The sequence below is a fragment of the Pseudophryne corroboree genome, chromosome 3 (assembly GCF_028390025.1).
Source record: "Pseudophryne corroboree isolate aPseCor3 chromosome 3, aPseCor3.hap2, whole genome shotgun sequence".
NCBI lineage: Eukaryota > Metazoa > Chordata > Amphibia > Anura > Myobatrachidae > Pseudophryne > Pseudophryne corroboree.
In genome coordinates this window covers 19408801-19431066 of record NC_086446.1, presented here as the reverse complement: position 1 = coordinate 19431066, position 22266 = coordinate 19408801, and the positions used below count along the sequence as shown (strand labels likewise).

At 47.0% G+C, this 22266-nt stretch overlaps 1 protein-coding gene across 1 annotated transcript in view; it reads left to right on the top strand.

Moving 5' to 3' along the window:
- LOC135054543 (zinc finger protein 436-like) overlaps positions 1-21610 on the top strand; it is a 46973-nt gene extending 25363 nt beyond the window's left edge. Inside the window, exons 6-7 of the mRNA XM_063957688.1 lie at positions 5095-5398; positions 20092-21610. Coding sequence (XP_063813758.1) covers positions 5095-5398; positions 20092-21080 — 1293 coding nt within the window. The 3' untranslated portion in view covers positions 21081-21610. The remainder of the gene's footprint in view (positions 1-5094; positions 5399-20091) is intronic.
- Positions 21611-22266: the final 656 nt, after the last annotated feature.

The window sequence follows — 22266 nt, the reverse complement described above, 5'->3', positions numbered from 1 at the left end:
TTTGAAAGTCTTAAAGTGCCCATGTCTCCTGCGGATCCCATCTATACCCCATGGTTCTTTTGGTGTCCCCAGCATCCTCTACGGACTAAGAGAAAAAGATTTACCGGTAGGTATTAGAATCCTATTTTCCACCAACCAATAATAGTTTCCAACCTGTTATCTCTATCACTGTTGTTAAATCAACAATCAACCCTACCCCACAAGCTCGCTGCCTAGGTGTCATACTTGACTCTGAGCTATCCTTTGTTCCCCATACCCAATCTATCTCAAAATCATGTTACATACATCTAAGAAACATTCACAATACAACCATATCTTACACAAGACACAGCAAAAACTCTAATCCATGCTCTGATTATCTCCCGCATTAGTTATTGTAATAGGCTCCTGACTGGTGTTTCCAAACATAGGCTCTCACCACTACAATCCATTCTGAATGCAGCTGTGAGGCTACAGATCCGCTCTGTCGGTCCCTTCATTGGTTACCAGTATTTTACCGTATTAAATATAAAATACTTTTACTGACATACAAGGCTATTAACCAAACTGCACCAACATACATCTCTTCACTCATCTCAAGATATCTCCCTACCCGACCTCTCCGCTCTGCACAAGATCTGCGTCTCTCATCCACATGTATTACCTGTTCCCACTCAAAATAACAGGACTTTATCTGGGCTGCAACCACTCTGTGGAATGCCCTCCCACGCACAATAAGACTCGCCTCTAGTCTCCAAACCATTAAACGTTCCCTGAAAACTCACCTCTTCAGACAAGCTTATCAAATTCAAGACCCACCCACATAACCTTCAATGCTTCCCTATTTAATAACATCCCCTTTGTACAGTCCACACATAATCTCACATATTTTGTCTGTCTTTACTCTCACACCCTCTTGACCCTTGGCCAACATTGCCGGGTGTTGGTATCATACAGCCCATTAAGAACCTTTGCAATCTGGTGGACCTTTATGCAGTAGGTAGCATCTATCCTTGTGTATCAATGCCTATTTCCCTATAGAGTGTAAGATTGCGAGCAGGGCCTTCCAACCTCTGTATCTGTTTGTTTTTCCCCAGTTTTGTTCTATTACTGTTGTTCCAATTGTAAAGGGCAATGGAATATGCTACGCTACATTAGAAACTGTTAATAAATAATATATATATATACTTAGAGCGCCCTCTCATCAACAATACTTACGGTTTGCTGTCCTACAACAGTATTTCCAGTTTCAGGCACTGCCTTTTGGACTTTCTACAGCTCTGAGGGTCTTTACCAAAATCATGGCAGTTGTGGCGGCTCAGCTTCATCGTCAGGGAGTCGGAATACTCCCATACTTAGATGACCTGCTGATTCTGGCACACTCTCCAGAGGTTCTTCACCACCATCTTCAGGTGACCATTGCCTTCCTACACACACACAGATTGCTAATCAAATGGAGAAAGGCTTTCCTAATCCCCTCTTAATGGATGGTACATCTGGGAGCTCTTCTGGTTGCTCAAGTAGAAAGAATCTTCCTGCCAGCAGACAAAATTTCCAGACTGTAACTGCGATTACACAGGTTGTTCCACAGCCGCAGAGTGTCAATTCATTCAGGAATGCAGATCTTGGGGTCCATGGTATCCACCTTCCACATGGTGGAGTACCCTCAGTTCCACCTGAGGCCCCTACAACACCTGATCCTGTCCAGGTGGAATGGGCAACACACAAGGATCAGATCCCAGATTATGATCCTCTCCAGAAGTTCATCTCTCCCTCTCCTGGTGGTTACAGATATCCCACTTGGAAAGGGTTGACCCTTATGTATCCCAAATTGGGTGCTCCTCACCACAGACACAAGCCTCAGAAGGTGGGATGCAGTAACTGGCCAAAACTCTTTTTAGGGCTGTTGGACTCTCACCAAGAGGGACTGGCCAATCCAACGTCCTGGAACTTCGAGCCATCTACAGGGCTCTCACTCTGGCTCAGAACATTCTTCAAGGCAGGCCAGTACAGGTCCTGACAGACAACGCCACTGCTCCTGAGGAAGATGTGGGCATTTCCACACTGAAACGCGTTGAGCCCCTGGTTAATCATTTATTGAGTGGACACTTCTACCCAGACAAGCAATAATACAGAGAAGACCACCTTACTATCCTGGACCCACCGCTACACCTGCATAATAGAAGCAAAGATTACCAGCCAGCAGGTATCATACAGTTCACAAGGACTGGGTAAACCTCTTAACTTTCTGACTGGGTATTTCACTGGATTTTGTTGGATTCATAATGGCTTATATCCAGTGACTATGTCTTGCTAATTTAACTCCGGGTGCACAAATGAATGGTTAACACCTGCCCGGTGTGTTTTTAATAGACCGGTCTATGGAATTTTGCTATTAACTGACAAATTCAAGAACTGTGTCTTTTTATGTATTTTAATTTGTATGTAATCTTTATAATTGATTAAATGATATATTATTCTTTAACCAAACCGAACATTTTATACTTTTCATTTTATTACATCATAGTCTCAGATGGGCTGAATGTCATCTCCCGACCATCTCTGTGGTATTCATCCTGGGGATCCTCAACTGGGAGTTGGATTTCCTCAGCCGTCAGGACGTGCAGGTCTCTATACCCAGAACTCTTCCAGCTTCTGGTGGACAGGTGGGCTCTCCCAGAGGTGGACCTCGTGGCCTCACGGCACAACCACAAGCTTCCTCTGTACATGTCCAGGACAAGAGACCCTGAAGCAGCCTTCATGGCTGCCTTGGCAGTAAAGTGGACCCTCCATCTAGGGTACATCTTCCCTCCGGTCTCCCTCCTTCCCAGGGTGCTTCGCAAATTCAAGCAGGAAGGAGGCACCATACTGTTGATAGCTCAGTCCTGGCCCAGACACCATTGGTTCACAGACCTCAAAAGTCTCTCCATAGACGCTCCTTTTCCACTCCCTCTATTACCAGACCTATTTTCTCGGGTCCCTGTCTACATCCAGACCTAGCTCGACTGTCTTTGATTGTGTGGCTCTTGAGTCATCAATCTTAAGGTCCTAGGATTTCTCTTACTCGGCTGCATTCGGGTGGTGTGTGCACGTATACTGGCCACATCTTGGGGCCACATCCAGGAAGGATGAGGCCATTCGGTGGGCTGCAACACAGCAATGGAAGGGGGGGGGCAGGGCTTGCCAAACGTGGGTGTCTCGTAACAGTTTTTAGGTCAGCTGCGTGATGTCACATGCAGCCGCTCCGATTTCAAAAATGTCGGCCAACTGCCTGACGCTGCCAGTGCTCACCCTTAGTTTGATGCATCCGCAGCATCGAGAGGCGGCCAGTCACACATGCTGGGCGGCCCCCAGCATGTAAGGAGATGGATGCAGATCTGGCTGCGTATGCAGCGATCTGCGTCCATCTCTGAATAACCCCCTATGCTAAGGGCGCGGGCGCCGGTCTCCGCTTGTATCTATTACCGTGTGTGGCATACTTCCAGTGGTGTGTTCTACGACACTATGACCCTCTAGTTTTTCTGGTTTTCAGAATCCTTGCTTTTCTCCAAGCTGGATTGGATCTTGGACATTGCCTGGCTTTCCTTACACATGTCTCGGCTCTGTCAGTCTGGTTCCAGAAACGTATTGCTCCATTGCCATTACTTTTCTTCAAGGGGTACTTCGTATTCAACCACCCTTTGTTCGTCCAGTGGCTCTGTGGGTTCTGTTAATAGTTCTCTAGGCATTGCAGGAGTCTTCGTTTGAACATCTAGACTCGGTAGACCTCAAATGGTTAATAGCAGACATCAGATTTAGGGGTGCTCTCCTGTCGCTTCCCATTCTTAATTTTTCATCGAGACAGAGCTGTCCTTTGGACCCGACTTGGTTACCTCCCCAAGGTTGTATCCAGCTTCCATCTTGATAAGGAACTAATAGTTCCGTCCTTCCAGACCTCTCGGCAGGTGAGGCTTCCTTGGATGTGGTCCGTGCACTTCATATCTACATGGACCGTACTAGTTCTGTAAGGAAAACGGATTCCCTTTTTTGTCCTATATGGATTCCACAAGAGGGGCTGGCCAGCTTACAGACTCTGGCCAGATGGCTTCGTATGATTATCTCACAGGCTTAAATGCAGATGGACCTTCTTGTACTGGATAGAGTCTCTGCTCATTCTACTCGCTCTGTGGGACCTTCCTGGGCAGCCCACCACTGCGCATTGGCTGAACAACTGTGCAAGGCAGCCAAATAGTCTTCTGTCCACAAGTTTTTTTTAGATTCTATGCCTTTGATACTCTCAGGATGCTTCATTTGGATGTAAAATTCTCCTCTCAGCTCAGGAGCATCCCCTCCCTTAAACAACGACTTTAGGATGGGTGGTCTTCAGGTTGCCGGCAGCCGGCCTCCCGGCGACCACCATACCGGTGCCGGAATCCCAACCGCTGGCATACCGACATCTTTTCTCCCTCTTGGGGGTTCATGACCCCCCCTGGAGGGGAAATAGCGTGATGCACGTAGCGCTCCACCATGCCCGCAATGTGGTGAGCGCAGCGAGCCCGCAAGGGGCTCATTTGCGCTCGCCCAGCTGTCGGTATGCCAGCGGTCTGTATTCCGGCACCGGTATGCTGGTCGCCGGGACCCTGACCGCCGGCAAACCATACTACACCCCCTTGGGACATGGCCAATGTCAACCCTGTGGATACCTATGGACCCTGAAGAAGAAAATAAGAGTTATGGTAAAACTTACCTTTGTTTAACTCTTTTTCTTCAAGGTCCATAGAATCCACAGGGTTCCCACCCTGACGCACCTTGCTTCTATGGGTTGCTTCTCTTGGTCACCGGTTCCCGTCTCGGTTGTGTGAGAGTGGGTTTACTATGTGTACCATTCTTCCTTCTTTCCTATCCAGCTCCTGCCTTGGGCTTGTTAACAAAACAGGAGCCTAGTCAGTGGGTGGCATATAGGGGTGAAGGACCAGTGCATCTTGGGAGCTCTGAAAAGCTTAACTGTTTGGTGTGTGATTTTGATCTCACCACCATACCCCAATGTCATGCCTGTGGATCCTATGGACCTTGAAGGAAAAGAGTTAACAAAGGTAAGTTTTACCATACCTCTTATCTTTTATGTGGGTTATTTAGGATGAAGATATGACAATTATAAAGGTAGAAGATACAGAGGGAGAAGAAAAGACATATGGGACTGATAATAAGGGAGACGATATAGAGGGAGAAGAAGAGATGTATGTTACTGATATGAAGGTAGAACCTATAGAGGGAGAAGAAGAGACGTATGTGACTGATATGAAGGCAGACGATACAAAGGGAGAAGTAGAGATGTGTGTTACTGATATGAAGGCAGAAGATATAGAGGGAGAAGAAGAGATGTATGGAATGGGTAATCATCAGTGTAAGGAGGAAGACATCTATACAGATATCAGCACAGGTGCGTAATAAACATTTGTTCAGTCACTACAGCAATCTCTTATTCTGCACCCTCCTCTGTTAGTACAAACTAATCAACGAAATGAGATCTGACCAGTCTCCTCCCCACACTCTCTCTCGTGTATCTCAAACGTCAGGAGACATCAGCCCCTATTATATTCCTGCTCTTCCCCTCACATCATGTCAATGTGTGTTACCAGCCCAGAGATCTGACCAGTCTCCTCCCCACACTCTCTGGTGTAGCTCATTGCAGCCTAGACATCAAATCTCAGGCTTTAATACTTGTCTGACCAAATTGTAAAAGATTAGAAGGTATTAATTATTAATAAAAAGTGTTAAATAAACCATGATCCTTATGTCCCTGATGGTCCTATGGGAATCTGGAGCCCTCCAGGGACTGTTGACTCCTTTTGTTTTGGACTCAAGGGAACTGGAGTTAAGGTAGTCCTGTGAGGATTCCCCTATTAGTCCAGTTGGGCATCTGACCCAAACTCCACAATGACCCCATATGGAAGTTGCACTCAGTGAGTTGCCAGAGAGTCTTCCTCTGCAGCCTCCTGACTGTGAGTGAACTTAGGAGGTGCAGAGCAGGTTGAGAGTTCCAGCTAGTCACTTGCTGCACTGGAGCCCAGCAAACCAGTAGGGAGATTGTTACCCAGGTTTTGGTCAGTTACCCTCTTTAGACCAATTTTTGCCAGTTAAGGGAGCTGTGCCTCTTCTCCCTGCAGCTAGAGGACAGGAGGAATGAACACACCACCTGCCATTGGATACAATGCATTCAAGTAAGAAACCTCTCCAGATGAATTCATAAACAATGCTTGGATTCATCTGGATTAGTTTAAAGGGACAGGCGCTGCTAAAGGGGCCCTGTGAGCTCATCTGCCCTCTGAAGAGTATCGCTAGCGACATGGTGTATGCTAATGACGGTCGGAACAGTGATTGTTCTGTCATTAATAGATCGTTCAGATGTCTACTCCGGATCTGATGTGTCAACCCTCAGATGCCTCAGCAAACTTTAATATTTTTAACATGGATTGGGCCTTTAGGGTTAGACTGCTGGGCAGGGTGGGTTAGTTTTAGGTACCACTGGGGACAGGGGAGGGTAGGGGAGAGGGGATAACACTCTTAACTCCCCCTGTTGGAATTTTAACCATCGGGATACTGGTGTCGATATTCTGACCACTGGCATCTTGTGCGCTGGCAAATTATACTGAACCTGAAGGGAGACTCCATAACGGTATCTGGATAAAATATCGACAATGTGTAGGTCGACAGTCATTTGGTTGCCACCATATAGTCGTCGGGTTCAAAAGGTCAACATGGAAATAGTTAACACAAAAAATGGTTGACACATGTTTTTTCATATTTTAACGTTTTTAGGGTTAGGCACTAGGTGTAGGGTTAGACTATGGAAGGGGATGGTTAGGGTTAGGCACTAGGTGTAGGGTAAGACTATGGAAGGGGATGGTTAGGGTTAGGCACTAGGTGTAGGGTAAGACTATGGAAGGGGATGGTTAGGGTTAGGCACTAGGTGTAGGGTAAGACTATGGGAGGGGATGGTTAGGGTTAGGCACTAGGTGTAGGGTAAGACTATGGAAGGGGATGGTTAGGGTTAGGCACTAGGTGTAGGGTAAGACTATGGAAGGGGATGGTTAGGGTTAGGCACTAGGTGTAGGGTTAGACTATGGAAGGGGATGGTTAGGGTTAGTCACTAGGTGTAGGGTTAGACTATGGAAGGGGATGGTTAGGGTTAGGCACTAGGTGTAGGGTTAGACTATGGAAGGGGATGTTAGGATTAGGCACTAGGTGTAGGGTAAGACTATGGAAGGGGATGGTCACGGTTAGGCACTAGGTATAGGGTAAGACTGTGGAAGGGGATGGTTAGGGTAAGACTATGGGAGGGGATGGTTAGGGTTAGGCACTAGGTGTAGGGTAAGACTATGGAAGGGGATGGTTAGGGTTAGGCACTAGGTGTAGGGTAAGACTGTGGAAGGGGATGGTTAGGGTTAGGCACTAGGTGTAGGGTTAGACTCTGGAAGGGGGATGGTTAGGATTAGGCAGTAGGTGTAGGCTAAGACTATGGAAGGGGATGGTTAGGGTTAGGCACTAGGTGTAGGGTTAGACTACAGAAGGGGATGGTTAGGGTTAGGCACTAGGTGTAGGGTAAGACTATGGAAGGGGATGGTTACGGTTCGGCACTAGGTGTAGGGTTAGACTATGGAAGGGGATGGTTAGGGTTAGGCACTAGGTGTAGGGTAAGACTATGGAAGGGGATGGTTAGGGTTAGGCACTAGGTGTAGGGTAAGACTATGGAAGGGGGTGGTTAGGGTTAGGCACTAGGTGTAGGGTTAGACTATGGAAGGGGATGGTTAGGGTTAGTCACTAGGTGTAGGGTTAGACTATGGAAGGGGATGGTTAGGGTTAGGCACTAGGTGTAGGGTTAGACTATGGAAGGGGGATGGTTAGGATTAGGCAGTAGGTGTAGGCTAAGACTATGGAAGGGGATGGTTAGGGTTAGGCACTAGGTGTAGGGTTAGACTACGGAAGGGGATGGTTAGGGTTAGGCACTAGGTGTAGGGTAAGACTATGGAAGGGGATGGTTACGGTTCGGCACTAGGTGTAGGGTTAGACTATGGAAGGGGATGGTTAGGGTTAGGCACTAGGTGTAGGGTAAGACTATGGAAGGGGATGGTTAGGGTTAGGCACTAGGTGTAGGGTAAGACTATGGAAGGGGGTGGTTAGGGTTAGGCACTAGGTGTAGGGTTAGACTATGGAAGGGGATGGTTAGGGTTAGTCACTAGGTGTAGGGTTAGACTATGGAAGGGGATGGTTAGGCATTAGGTGTAGGGTTAGACTATGGAAGGGGATGTTAGGATTAGGCACTAGGTGTAGGGCAAGACTATGGAAGGGGATGGTTAGGATTAGGCACTAGGTGTAGGGTTAGACTATGGAAGGGGATGGTTAGGGTTAGGCACTAGGTGTAGGGTTAGACTACAGAAGGGGAGGGTTAGGCACTAGGTGTAGGGTAAGACTATGGAAGGGGATGGTTACGGTTCGGCACTAGGTGTAGGGTTAGGGGATGGTTAGGGTTAGGCACTAGGTGTAGGGTTAGACTATGGAAGGGGATGGTTAGGGTTAGGCACTAGGTGTAGGGTAAGACTGTGGAAGGGGATGGTTAGGGTTAGGCACTAGGTGTAGGGTAAGACTATGGAAGGGGATGGTTAGGGTTAGGCACTAGGTGTAGGGTAAGACTATGGAAGGGGATGGTTAGGGTTAGGCACTAGGTGTAGGGTTAGACTATGGAAGGGGATGGTTAGGGTTAGTCACTAGGTGTAGGGTTAGACTATGGAAGGGGATGGTTAGGCATTAGGTGTAGGGTTAGACTATGGAAGGGGATGGTTAGGGTTAGGCACTAGGTGTAGGGTTAGACTATGGAAGGGGATGGTTAGGGACTAGGTGTAGGGTTAGACTATGGAAGGGGATGGTTAGGGTTAGGCACCGGGTGTAGGGTTAGACTATGGAAGGGGATGGTTAGGGTTAGGCACTAGGTGTACGGTTAGACTATGGAAGGGGATGGTTAGGATTAGGCAGTAGGTGTAGGGTTAGACTATGGAAGGGGATGGTTAGGATTAGGCACTAGGTGTAGGGTAAGACTATGGAAGGGGATGGTTAGGGTTAGGCACTAGGTGTAGGTTTAGACTGCAGAAGGGGATGGTTAGGCACTAGGTGTAGGGTAAGACTATGGAAGGGGATGGTTAGGGTTAGGCCCTAGGTGTAGGTTTAGACTGCAGAAGGGGATGGTTAGGCACTAGGTGTAGGGTAAGACTATGGAAGGGGATGGTTAGGGTTAGGTACTAGGTGTAGGCTAAGACTATGGAAGGGGATGGTTAGGGTTAGGCACTAGGTGTAGGCTAAGACTATGGAAGGGGATGGTTAGGGTTAGGCACTAGGTGTAGGCTAAGACTATGGAAGGGGATGGTTAGGGTTAGGCACTAGGTGTAGGGTAAGACTATAGAAGGGGATGGTTAGGGTTAGGCACTAGGTGTAGGGTAAGACTATGGAAGGGGATGGTTAGGATTAGGCACTAGGTGTAGGGTTAGACTATGGAAGGGGATAGTTAGGGTTAGGCACTAGGTGTAGGGTAAGACTGTGGAAGGGGATGTTAGGGTTAGGCACTAGGTGTAGGGTAAGACTATGGAAGGGGATGGTTAGGATTAGGCACTAGGTGTAGGGTTAGACTATGGAAGGGGATGGTTAGGATTAGGCACTAGGTGTAGGGTTAGACTATGGAAGGGGATGGTTCGGATTAGGCACTAGGTGTAGGGTTAGACTATGGAAGGGGATGGTTAGGGTTAGGCATTAGGTGTAGGGTAAGGCTATGGAAGGGGATGGTTAGGGTTAGGCACTAGGTGTAGGGGTAGACTATGGAAGGGGATGGTTAGGCACTAGGTATAGGGTTAGACTATGGAAGGGGATGGTTAGGATTAGGCACTAGGTGTAGGGTTAAACTATGGAAGGGGATGGTTAGGGTTAGGCACTAGGTGTAGGGTAAGGCTATGGAAGGGGATGGTTAGGGTTAGGCACTAGGTGTAGGGGTAGACTATGGAAGGGGATGGTTAGGGTTAGGCACTAGGTATAGGGTTAGACTACGGAAGGGGATGGTTAGGGTTAGGCACTAGGTGTAGGGTTAGATTACGGAAGGGGATGGTTAGGGTTAGGCACTAGGTGTAGGGTTAGACTATGGAAGGGGATGGTTAGGGTTAGACACTAGGGGGAAAGTTAGGTTTGGTCCTAAAATAAAAATTGTCGACCATTTTCATATCATCCTATTGTACTTATTGACCTTAAGCACTGTCGACCTAATGTCTGTCGACATATTGACTTGACAAATACATTATCTATTAATCCACACTCCTCCAGTCATGAAGTATATACACTATATGGACAAAAGTATTCGGACGCCTGACCATTACACCAACAGGGACTGTAATGACATTGTATTCATATACATATACTTTAATATGGAGTTGGTCCCCTTTTGCAGCTATAATTGCTCCACTCTTCTTTGAAGGCTTTCCACAGGATATTGGAGTGTTTCTGTGGGAATTTGTGCCCATTCATTCTGTAGAGCATTTATGAGGTCAGTCACTGATGTTGGATGAGAAGGCCTGGCTCGTAATCTCTGTTCCAGTTCATCCCAAAGGTGCTCGATGGGGTTGAAGTCAGGGCTCTGTACGGGCCAGTCACGTTCTTCAACACCAAACCATGAGGGTCATTCCGAGTTGATCGCTCGCTAGCTGTTTTTAGCAGCCGTGCAAACGCATAGTCGCCGCCCACAGGGGAGTGTATTTTCGCTTAGCAAATGTGCGAACGTCTGTGCAGCCGTGCCCTGCAAAAACATTTTGTGCAGTTTCTGAGTAGGTCTGAACTTACTCAGCCGCTGCGATCACTTCAGCCTGTCTGGTCCCGGAATTGACGTCAGACACCCGCCCTGCAAACGCTTGGACACGCCTGCGTTTTTCCAAACACTCCCAGAAAACGGTCAGTTGACACCCACAAATGCTCTCATCCTGTCAGTCTCCTTGCGATCGGCTGTGCGAATGGATTCTTCATTAAATTCTTCGCTCAGCAACGAACTGCTTTGTACCCATATGACGCGCCTGCGCATTGCATACGCATGCGCAGTAGTGACCTGTTCGCTGCGAAAAATGGCAGCGTGCGATCAGGTTGGAATGACCCCCCCATGTCTTTATAGTCCTTGCTTTGTGTACTGAGGCACAGTCATGTTGGAATAGAAAAGGGCCTTCCCCAAACTGTTGCCACAGAGTTGGAAGCATAACATTGTCCAAAATGTCTTCGTATGCTGAAGCATTAAGAATGCCCTTCACTGGAGATAAGGGGCCTAGCTCAAACCCTGAAAAACAGCCCCATATCATTATCCCCCCTCCACTAAACTTCACAGTTGGCATAATGCAGCCAGGCAAGTAATGTTCTCCTGGCATCCGCCAAAACCCAGACTCGCCCATCTGACTGCCAGACGGAAGCGTGATTCGTCACTTACCTCTGGTGCAAAATGTCCTTTTACGGCAGACCTGTTCAGATTCAGTCCGATAATGCCACAGCATTGGTTTATCCCAGTTACCAGGGCGGCACTCGCAGCCAGATGGCATTGCAGGAAGTGGCCCGCATTCTCACGTGGCCGGAACGTCACCTTCCAGCCATCTCTGCCATCTATATTCCAGGAACCATCAACTGGGAAGCCGATTTCCTCAGTCACCAGGAGGTTCATGCAGGAGAATGGTACCTTCATCCAGAAGTCTTCCAACTTCTTGTAGAGAAGTGGGGTCTCCAAGATGTTTACCTCATGGCCTCATGCTACAACCACAAGGTTCCACTGTTCCCGATCTAGGGATCCACAAGCAGCATTCATAGACGCTTTCTCCATGTTATGCACACCAGTGCCTGCAGGAAAGTACTGGTGTCAGAACTGTTATGCACTCCAGTGTCTGCAGGAATGTACTGGTGTTTGAACTGTTATGCGAAACAAATGGACTCACAGACAAACTGGGGAATATGACATAACGTACACAGAAGGTGATAGGGTAACAAAATACACACAAAGTGAACAGAGAAGCCCAGAGGCTAAGGAACTGGGTATCTCCCTTGTATTAGAACTGCACAGATGGAAAAGCAAGATGTTGTGTTTTAATACGTAGAGAACCCGAAATGCTGTTGCTAAGGGCAACAGCAAAACCCTAAAGGGTTACCAACGGGTGTGGCAGTAAACTCCTTGGTCAGAGATGGAATGATAGACACAAGGAGAATCTCCACAATCCTAATTCTCACTTGCAGTGCACAGGTTTTAGCTTACTGCCACTAAACTGACCCCTGACACCTAGCACAGTGAGACAGGATTTAGGCAGGCAAGTCTTAGAATACAGCCGCAAACTTGCTAAGTTCACAGAGTAGTAACAGAACCCCAGCAAGCTAAACGACTGACTCCAGTCTTACTGCTAGGTCTGGATTGGCAGAGTGTAATACCAAATCCCCAGGCCTATTTGCAGTAAGCAACAAACAAATACAAAGCTACACAGTACTGGCTAACTTTCATGAACTGACTAACCAACAAAGATTCAGCAGCATCTGCTTACTCTGAAAAGAGGCCTTATAAAGCAGGTGCTGTCCACGCCCCACTCAGACCTCACAGACTGTGAGCACAAAAACCAGCACCGGATCCCCTGCTGTGCACAGAGCCTATAACCACTGCACAGCAAAAGACCCGAACCGGAGTATCAGCTGCGCTCAGGTTACTCCACTAGCACTTGTCTCCCGGTTGCCATGACGACGTGGCAGCACAGGGCAGGAGACCCTAACAGTACCCCCCCTCTGACGAGGGGTCAAAGAACCCCTACCACCGGGTTTATCGGGGAACTGCGAGAAGAAAGAGCGTATCAGTCTGGGGGCATGAAGATCACAACTGCGCACCCACGACCGCTCCTCCGGGCCATACCCCTTCCAGTGCACCAAAAATGACAGCCGACCCCGAACCACCTTGGAGTCAAGAATCCTTTCAACAACAAACTCCCTCTGGCCACGTATCAGAAGAGGGGAAGGTCTTCCACTGGAAGAAGGATTACTAATCGCCCGTTTTAAAAGGGAACAATGAAATGTTTTATTGATACCCAAAGAACGGGGCAGATCTAACTGAAATGCCACCGGATTGATAACCCTGGTGATCTTATAAGGGCCGATGAACCGGGGGCCTAACTTATGAGATGGCTGTCTCAACTTCAAATTCTTGGTAGACAACCAGACGAAGTCTCCTAATTTGAAGCTGCAGGGTCTTTTCCGCTTATCAAAAACCCTTTTGGTCACTAATGACACAGACACAAGGGCTTTCTTCACTTTCCTCCAAATACCTCTAAGGACCGAAACCACAGAGGAACCACCAGGCGTGGAGTCCAGGGGGTCAAAAGAATTGGCCTTAGGATGATGCCCATACACACAAAGGAAGGGAGAGATCCCTGTAGCAGAGTGAGCCGCGTTGTTATAGGCAAACTCCGCCATGGACAGATGAGCAACCCAGTCAGTCTGACACTTGGAGACATAACACCTGAGGAACTGCTCCAAGGACTGGTTCACCCTTTCAGTCTGCCCATTAGACTGCGGATGGTAGCCTGACGACAAGCTGACAGAAATCTGGAGATCGGAACAAAATGCCCTCCTGAATTTGGCCACAAACTGGGATCCGCGGTCAGAGACCACATCAAGTGGCAACCCGTGGAGACGCACAACATGCAGCATAAATAATTCAGACAGGCGTCTGGCCGATGGCAGCCCAACCAGTGGAACGAAGTGCGCCATCTTCGAAAACCTGTCAACGACAACCCAGATGGCTGTCATCCCCGAGGATTTGGGCAAGTCCACCACAAAATCCATTGAAATGTGGGTCCATGGCTTAGATGGGATAGAGAGTGGATGTAATGGGCCAACAGGAACCCCTCTAGGAGTCTTATTTCGGGCACAGATGTCACATGCCCGAACCCACTGATCCACATCCTTAGCCACCGAGGGCCACCACACCGCCCTAGATAGCAACTCCCGAGTTCTGGCAATACCCGGGTGACCTGCCGACTTCTTGGCATGGAATTCCAGAAACACTCGCTGTCTTAACCTAGGAGGCACAAACAAAAGACCTACCGGAAGGTCTGGAGGAGCCTGCTCCTGTGCTCTAAGGACTAATGATAAGAGGTCCTGGGTAATGCCCACTTTAATACATGATGGGGAAACAATGGGCAACGGCTCCTCGGTGGTCTCCTGGATTGGAGCAAAACTCCGCGAGAGCGCATCAGCCTTGATGTTTTTTGACCCAGGGCGATATGTTATCAAAAAATTAAAGCGAGCAAAAAACAAAGCCCATCGTGCCTGCCTGGCATTGAGACGCTTCGCTGACTCTAAATATGCCAGATTCTTATGGTCAGTGAGAATTGAGACCACAAACTTAGCCCCCTCAAGCCAGTGTCTCCACTCCTCGAGTGCATCCTTAATAGCCAACAATTCCCGGTTACCCACGTCATAATTCATCTCGGCAGGCGAAAATTTACGGGAAAAGTAAGCACAGGGATGAAGGCGATTATCAGACACTCCCATCTGAGAAAGCACTGCCCCAATACCCATCTCAGAGGCATCCACCTCCACCACAAAAGGACGCTCTGGATCTGGGTGTCGCAGCACCTTGGCCGAAACAAATGCCCTTTTGAGACGGGCAAAAGCCGCTTTAGCCTCACAAGACCAGTGAGCAACATCCGCCCCTTTCTTAGTGAGTGCCACCAAGGGCGCCACTATAGACGAAAATCCAGCGATAAATCGTCTATAAAAATTCGCAAAGCCCAGGAAACGCTGAAGCGCCTTCAAACTAGTGGGCTGCACCCAATCCAGGACTGCCTGTACCTTGGAACCCTCCATTTGGAAACCTTCTGGGGAGATAATATATCCTAGAAATGCGATTTGCTGAACTTCAAATTCGCACTTCTCCAGCTTCGCCCCAAGCCGGTGGTCTCTGAGTTTCTGGAGGACTAAGCGTACATGCTTCCGATGTTCCTCCAGGGAATGGGAGAAGATTAGGATGTCATCTAAGTATACAACTAAGAATCTATCCAAATATTCCCTGAGCACATCATTCATGAAATCCTGGAAGACTGCCGGGGCATTACAGAGCCCAAAAGGCATCACCAAATATTCATAATGCCCTGAGTGGGTATTAAAGGCAGTCTTCCATTCATCCCCCTCTCTTATTCGGATTAGATTGTACGCACCGCGTAGGTCAATCTTAGAAAAAATGGTGGCAGTACGAAGCTGGTCAAACAAGACCGAAATGAGAGGCAGTGGGTATGAGTTTTTAATTGTGATACGGTTCAATTCCCTGAAGTCGATGCAGGGTCGCAACGAACCGTCCTTTTTACCCACGAAGAAGAACCCCGACCCAACTGGAGACTGTGAAGGTCTGATAAATCCCTTAGCCAAGTTCTCCTGAATGTACTCTGCCATAGCCTGAGTCTCAGGACGTGACAGGGAGTACAACCTGCTCTTGGGAAGCTTAGCATTTGGCAACAAATCAATGGCACAGTCATAGGGGCGATGGGGAGGTAGTACCTCTGCAACTTTTTTGGAGAACACGTCCGCAAAATCTGCATAACACCCTGGCAATCCTGGCAAATTTAGCTGCGAGAGCCTGACTGGAAGGCTCAAGCAACTCCTGAAACAATCAGTACCCCAACTAAGAATCTCCCCAGAGACCCAGTCAAATTGAGGATTGTGGGCCCTTAACCAAGGTAACCCCAACACCAATGGGGCAAAAGTACAGACAGTCACATAAAAGGACAATTTTTCAGAGTGTGTGGCTCCAATAAACAAAGAAATCTGGCTAGTGCAAGAGGTAATTTTACCTTGGGATAATGGTTCCCCGTTTAACCCACAAATCTCAATTTCCGATGCCAAGGGTACTAAGGGAACAGAGTGTTTCAGGGCGAATTGGCGGTCCATAAAAACCCCGTCGGCCCCACTGTCCACAAAGGCCTCAGTCTTGACAGTTTGACCGAGGATCTTCAAGGTCACCGGAATGATAAAAGTCTTCTTGGGAAATTCTGACTTCTGGCCTGACAGGATATTTCCCATCACCCTCAGGCCCTGAAGTTTTCCGGCTTTTCTGGGCATGATACTACCACATGACCTTTATTCCCACAGTACAAACACAACCCCTGCTGTCTCCTCCGCGTCTTCTCACGCGAGGAGAGGCGGGTAGCCCCAATCTGCATAGGCTCCTCAGAAAATTCCTCAGAGTCCGAGGTTCCCTTGGGAAGGAAGGAAATCTCAGTCTCCCTTTCAAGCCTACGCTCTCTCAGCCGTCTATCCACCCGGATGGATAACTGCATGAGCTGATCCAAGCTATCAGGCAAGGGATATTGTACCAGTTGGTCCTTTATCTGGTTAGAAAGACCTCTTCGGTACTGGTGTCTCAGGGCTGGGTCATTCCACTGGGTATCATGGGCCAACCTCCGAAACTCCGTACAGTAAACCTCAACTGGCCTTCGCCCTTGCTTAAGGATCGAAATCTGAGCCTCGGCTGAGGCCGTCTTGTCAGGGTCATCATACAACATGCCCAGTGCCGTAAAAAAAGCATCAACACTTTTAAGCGACGGACAGTCAGGCTGCAACCCATATGCCCAGACCTGTGGGTCTCCTTGTAGCAAGGAAATCACTATGCCCACCCGCTGAATCTCCGACCCAGAAGACTGAGGCCTAAGCCGGAAGTATAGCTTGCAGCTCTCCTTGAAACAAAAGAACTGCGAGCGATCTCCAGAAAAACGATCCGGGAGATTTACTTTCGGCTCCTTAACCCCTGCAGGTGCTGCTGCTGCGGGAGCTCCGCCAGCAGCCTGGGAGGTGTGCATTTTAATGGACAAAACATTAAATTGTCGGGTCAGGACCTGCACCTGATCGACCACCTGTTGCAACGTATTTTGAGGGGTATGCTCCATATTCCCACAAAATTTCAACAGGAGTATTGGGCTGCTGAATATGTTATGCACACCAGTGCCTGCAGGAAAGTACTGGTGTCAGAACTGTTATGCACTCCAGTGTCTGCAGGAATGTACTGGTGTTTGAACTGTTATGCGAAACAAATGGACTCACAGACAAACTGGGGAATATGACATAACGTACACAGAAGGTGATAGGGTAACAAAATACACACAAAGTGAACAGAGAAGCCCAGAGGCTAAGGAACTGGGTATCTCCCTTGTATTAGAACTGCACAGATGGAAAAGCAAGATGTTGTGTTTTAATACGTAGAGAACCCGAAATGCTGTTGCTAAGGGCAACAGCAAAACCCTAAAGGGTTACCAACGGGTGTGGCAGTAAACTCCTTGGTCAGAGATGGAATGATAGACACAAGGAGAATCTCCACAATCCTAATTCTCACTTGCAGTGCACAGGTTTTAGCTTACTGCCACTAAACTGACCCCTGACACCTAGCACAGTGAGACAGGATTTAGGCAGGCAAGTCTTAGAATACAGCCGCAAACTTGCTAAGTTCACAGAGTAGTAACAGAACCCCAGCAAGCTAAACGACTGACTCCAGTCTTACTGCTAGGTCTGGATTGGCAGAGTGTAATACCAAATCCCCAGGCCTATTTGCAGTAAGCAACAAACAAATACAAAGCTACACAGTACTGGCTAACTTTCATGAACTGACTAACCAACAAAGATTCAGCAGCATCTGCTTACTCTGAAAAGAGGCCTTATAAAGCAGGTGCTGTCCACGCCCCACTCAGACCTCACAGACTGTGAGCACAAAAACCAGCACCGGATCCCCTGCTGTGCACAGAGCCTATAACCACTGCACAGCAAAAGACCCGAACCGGAGTATCAGCTGCGCTCAGGTTACTCCACTAGCACTTGTCTCCCGGTTGCCATGACGACGTGGCAGCACAGGGCAGGAGACCCTAACACTCCATCAAGTGAACCTTACGTCTCATGTACATCTCCAGTGTCCCTTCTGCCAAGGGTCCTAAGGAAACTGAAACAGGAAGGAGGCAACCTCATTGTAGTAGCCACAGCGTGGCCTAGATGCCATTTATTCTTGGACCTGCAAGGCCTCTCAGTGTCAGCTCCACTTCCACTACACCAAGACCTCTTGTCTGAAGGACCATGTGTGCAACCGGACCTGCCACACCTGTCTTTGACGGCGTGGCTCTTGGAACTTCCATATAAAGGGTGAAAGGCTTTTCTCGCCCAGTAGTGCAAACCATACTTAAGGCCTGCAAGTCGGCCTCTGCACGCATCTACTACCGGATACGGCATATTTTGCTTCCATACACTATGATCCTCTTGTTTTCTGGATCTCTAGGATTCTGACCTGACTACAATGTGGATTGAGCCTCGGTCTTCGTCTGGCTTCTCTGAGTGCATATATCTGCTTTTTATGGTTTCGACGCAGGATTTCTCCACTGCCAAATGTCCGTACCTTCCTCCAGGGCGTTATCTGGGTACAGCCTCCCTACGTTCCTCCTGGGGCTTAGTGGGATCTATCTGTGGATCTGGATGCCCTCCAATGGACTTCTTTTGAAGTTTTGGAAACAGTTGACCTGAAATGGCTTACTGCTAAACCTTATTTCTGTTAGCCATTGCATCGGCCAGGCGGGTGTCTGACTTGGGCACTCTCTCCTTCTGCCCTCCTTTCCCGATTTTTCATCTGGACAGAGCTGTACAGGTATTCTCCTGTTTAATTTGGATATTTCAACTACAGAGTGGTTTTAGGATATGGTTCGTGCCCTTGCTATGTTGACCGAACCAGGTTGTTAAGGAGAGCGGCCTCCCTCTTCATCCTTTATGGCTTTCACAAATGTGGTTGGCCAGCTAATAATCAGACTCTGGCCAGATGGGTTAGAATGGCAATTGGACAAGCATACTCTCAAGCTGGCCTTCAAATCCCAGCTTCTGTCTCTGCGCATTCTACTCGGTCTTTCGGACCCTCATGGGCGGTGTGTCGTGGTGCGTCATCTAAACAATTGTGCAAGGCGGCTATGTGGTCTTCTATCCACACCTTTCTTAGGTTCTATGACTTTGATACATTCGCCTCCTAGGATGCTTAATTTGGACACCGGATACTATTATCCACTGAGGCACATCCCCACCCTTGAAGTACCGCTTTAGGATATCCTTCATGTTACCACTGTGGATCCCTATGGAACCCGAAGAAGAAAAGGAGAGTTATGGTAGACTTTCCTTTGTTAACTCTTTCTTCGAGGTACATAGGGTCCACTGGGCGCCCACCCTGATGCACCTGGTCTCTATGGGTTTGTGGCTTTGGTCACTGGTTCCCTTCTCCTGTCTGTGAGAGTGTGTTCTTCTGTGTACCATGTCTTCCTTCTCTCTGCTTCCTGCTTCGGGCTTGTTACCAAAACTGACCTGAGAAAGGGGGCGGGGTTATAGGGAGGACCAGAGCATCCTGGGATATCTGAAAAGGCTTAACCCCTTATGTTATATCTGTGGAACCCTATGGACCTCGAAGAAATGGACCTCGAAGAAATAGAGTTAACAAAGGTAAGTCTACCATAACTCTCCTTATCTGATGAATTAATCAGGAGGATTATTTCCTTGCAGCTAAGATGCCTGAAATCATTTTATAGCTCCATAGGATCTCATCCTGGTGCTGCAGGCGCTGGCCGAAGAAGACCATTTTCACCCTTTACAAGAGATTCCTCTAATAGACCTTACACTTAAAATTATATATCTACTTGCGGTAACATCGGCAAGAACAATACTAGAGATCCAGGCCTTGCAGCACATAGAGCTGTATAGACCACCCATACTGATAGGGAGGTGAATGCTTTCAGTTCTCTCTCAAACTCCTAGAACTCCTTTGGTTTATCCCATTAGTCATGGAGTCTGAAAAAGAACAAATTATGTTACCTGATAATTTTGTATATCCCTCCCTTCTATGTGTTTATATTTGTTAGAACCAGCTTCGGAAGTCACTTCAGATAAGGATGGTATAGAGGAGTTCAGTAATAGACCTTCTGGTGATGTGAAATTTAACCTCTCATGGGGTAGAGGATATAACCCCCTAGTTATGGCTGCTGTGTAGTTCCTCCGGTAACATATTTTGCGTATGTGTATTTTTTTTTTTTGTAGATGGATGTTGCAGAAGAATTATATTGGCTGAACGTCACAGTGTATCTCTAGATTGTGAAATTGAAGATATCACACAAGAATCTCTGGAAGAAAACCCTGTGATCCCAGTTCTACATCCAGTACCTCACACTGCAGATATATCATCTGTTACCGCTAGTCATGAGGAATGTTCTCCTGATACTTCAGATATTGGTCCATCCATCACAGCTCTTAGAGTAGATAGGATGTTTACCAGTTCTGTAGATGCCAAATGTTTTACACAGAGCACAAAGCTTATTACCCATCAGCCACCTCAGACAGGTGAGAGGCCATTCCCATGTTCTGAGTGTGACAAATGTTTTACACTCAAATCATACCTTGTTAGACATGAGAGAAGTCACACAGGTGAGAAACCATTTCCATGCTCTCGGTGTGGAAAATGTTTTACACAGAAATCAAATCTTGTTAGACATGAGAGAAGTCACACAGGTGAGAAACCATTTCCATGCTCTGAGTGTGGGAATGTGTTTGCAAGTAAATCATATCTTGTTGTGCATAAGAGAAGTCACACAGGTGAGAAGCCATTTTCATGCTCTGAGTGTGGGAAATGTTTTACAGAGAAATCATATCTTGTTACACATCAGAGAAGTCATACAGGTGAGAAACCATTTTCATGCTCTGAGTGTGGAAAATGTTTTGCACACAAAACAGATCTTCTAAGACATCAGAGAAGTCACACAGGTGAGAGGCCATTTTCCTGCTTGGAATGTGGGAAGTGTTTTAATCAGAAATCAGCTCTTATTGAACATCAGAGAAGTCACACAGGAGAGAAGCCATTTTCATGCTCTGAGTGTGGGAAATGTTTTGCACAAAAATCAACTCTTGTTAGACATCAGAGAAGGCACACAAGTGAGAGGCCATTTTCTTGCTCTGAATGTGGGAAATGTTTCACAGAGATATCACATCTTGTTACACATCAGAGACATCACACTGGTGATAACCTATTTTAATGCTCTGAGTGTGGGAAATGTTTTACACACAAATCACAGCTTGTTGTACATGAGAGAAGTCACACAGGTGAGAAACCATTTCCATGCTCTGAGTGTGGGAAATATTTTGCCCACAAATCAACTGTTCTTGCACATGATAGAATAAACAAATGAGAGACCATTTCCATATTCTAAATGTGGAAAATGCTTTATATCGAAATCACAGCTAGTTACACATCAGAGATGTCACACAGGTTAGAAGCCATTTCCCTGCTCTGGGTGTGGGAAATGTTTTACACAAAAACCAACTCAGTATTTTTAGAGCAAGGATATTCTAGCATTACCTGTGAGACCAAAGATCATCAGCAGTGGCAACCTCATTACTAAAGGGAATGGAAAAGTTATAAAGTGAGGTAAGAAAAAATATTTGTTTTGTTTGTATAAAAAAACAAGCCCCATTGACCTAAATAAATATGCATATATTTGAGATATACGATTTAAAAAGTAGATCAAACTCTGCTATATTCAATAAACATTCAATTTGACCATTATCTTTTGAGTTTTTTAATGACTTTATTAGAAGTTTGCAGAACATACATAGAAAAATGTCAAACATCTCACAAGGGTTTGCATTCAGAAAAGGTAACACAAAGTGCAAAAAGGACATTTACAATAATAGAGACCAAATATACAAATCATATCGAGCAGTTGTCATATAATCTTTAATTTTAGGCAATGTCAAGAGTGTACACAGGAAAATGATGAGGGGTTCACATCAGGAACATTTTGGGGTACCTCCTTTCGACAAAGAAAGCCGAATAACAGTACTCAAATCCCAGTATAGGCTCAAATAATAATATGTCCCGTAAAACACAGTAAACACAGCAATAAACCCACATAATGGAGTAGAGAAAGTAAAGAAGGTGAGGAAAAGAAAGGAAGCAAGCATCAGGGAACAGACATAGGACACAGACAGGAGAGGTGAAGACGATACAAATAATATATCTGGAGTGTGGCATGTAAATCCAGAACTTCATAAAGGCCACGGTTCAAATTGAAGAATCTAATGTGCGTCATTCATGGGTAGGGGGCAGAGTCAAGTTGTCTGAGTAAGAACCAGGAAGTAGATTCAAAAAGTTTGTATGTATATATATCATAGTAAAATAGTTTCTGAGGTTGAAAAAAGACAATTTGTCCATCGAGTTCA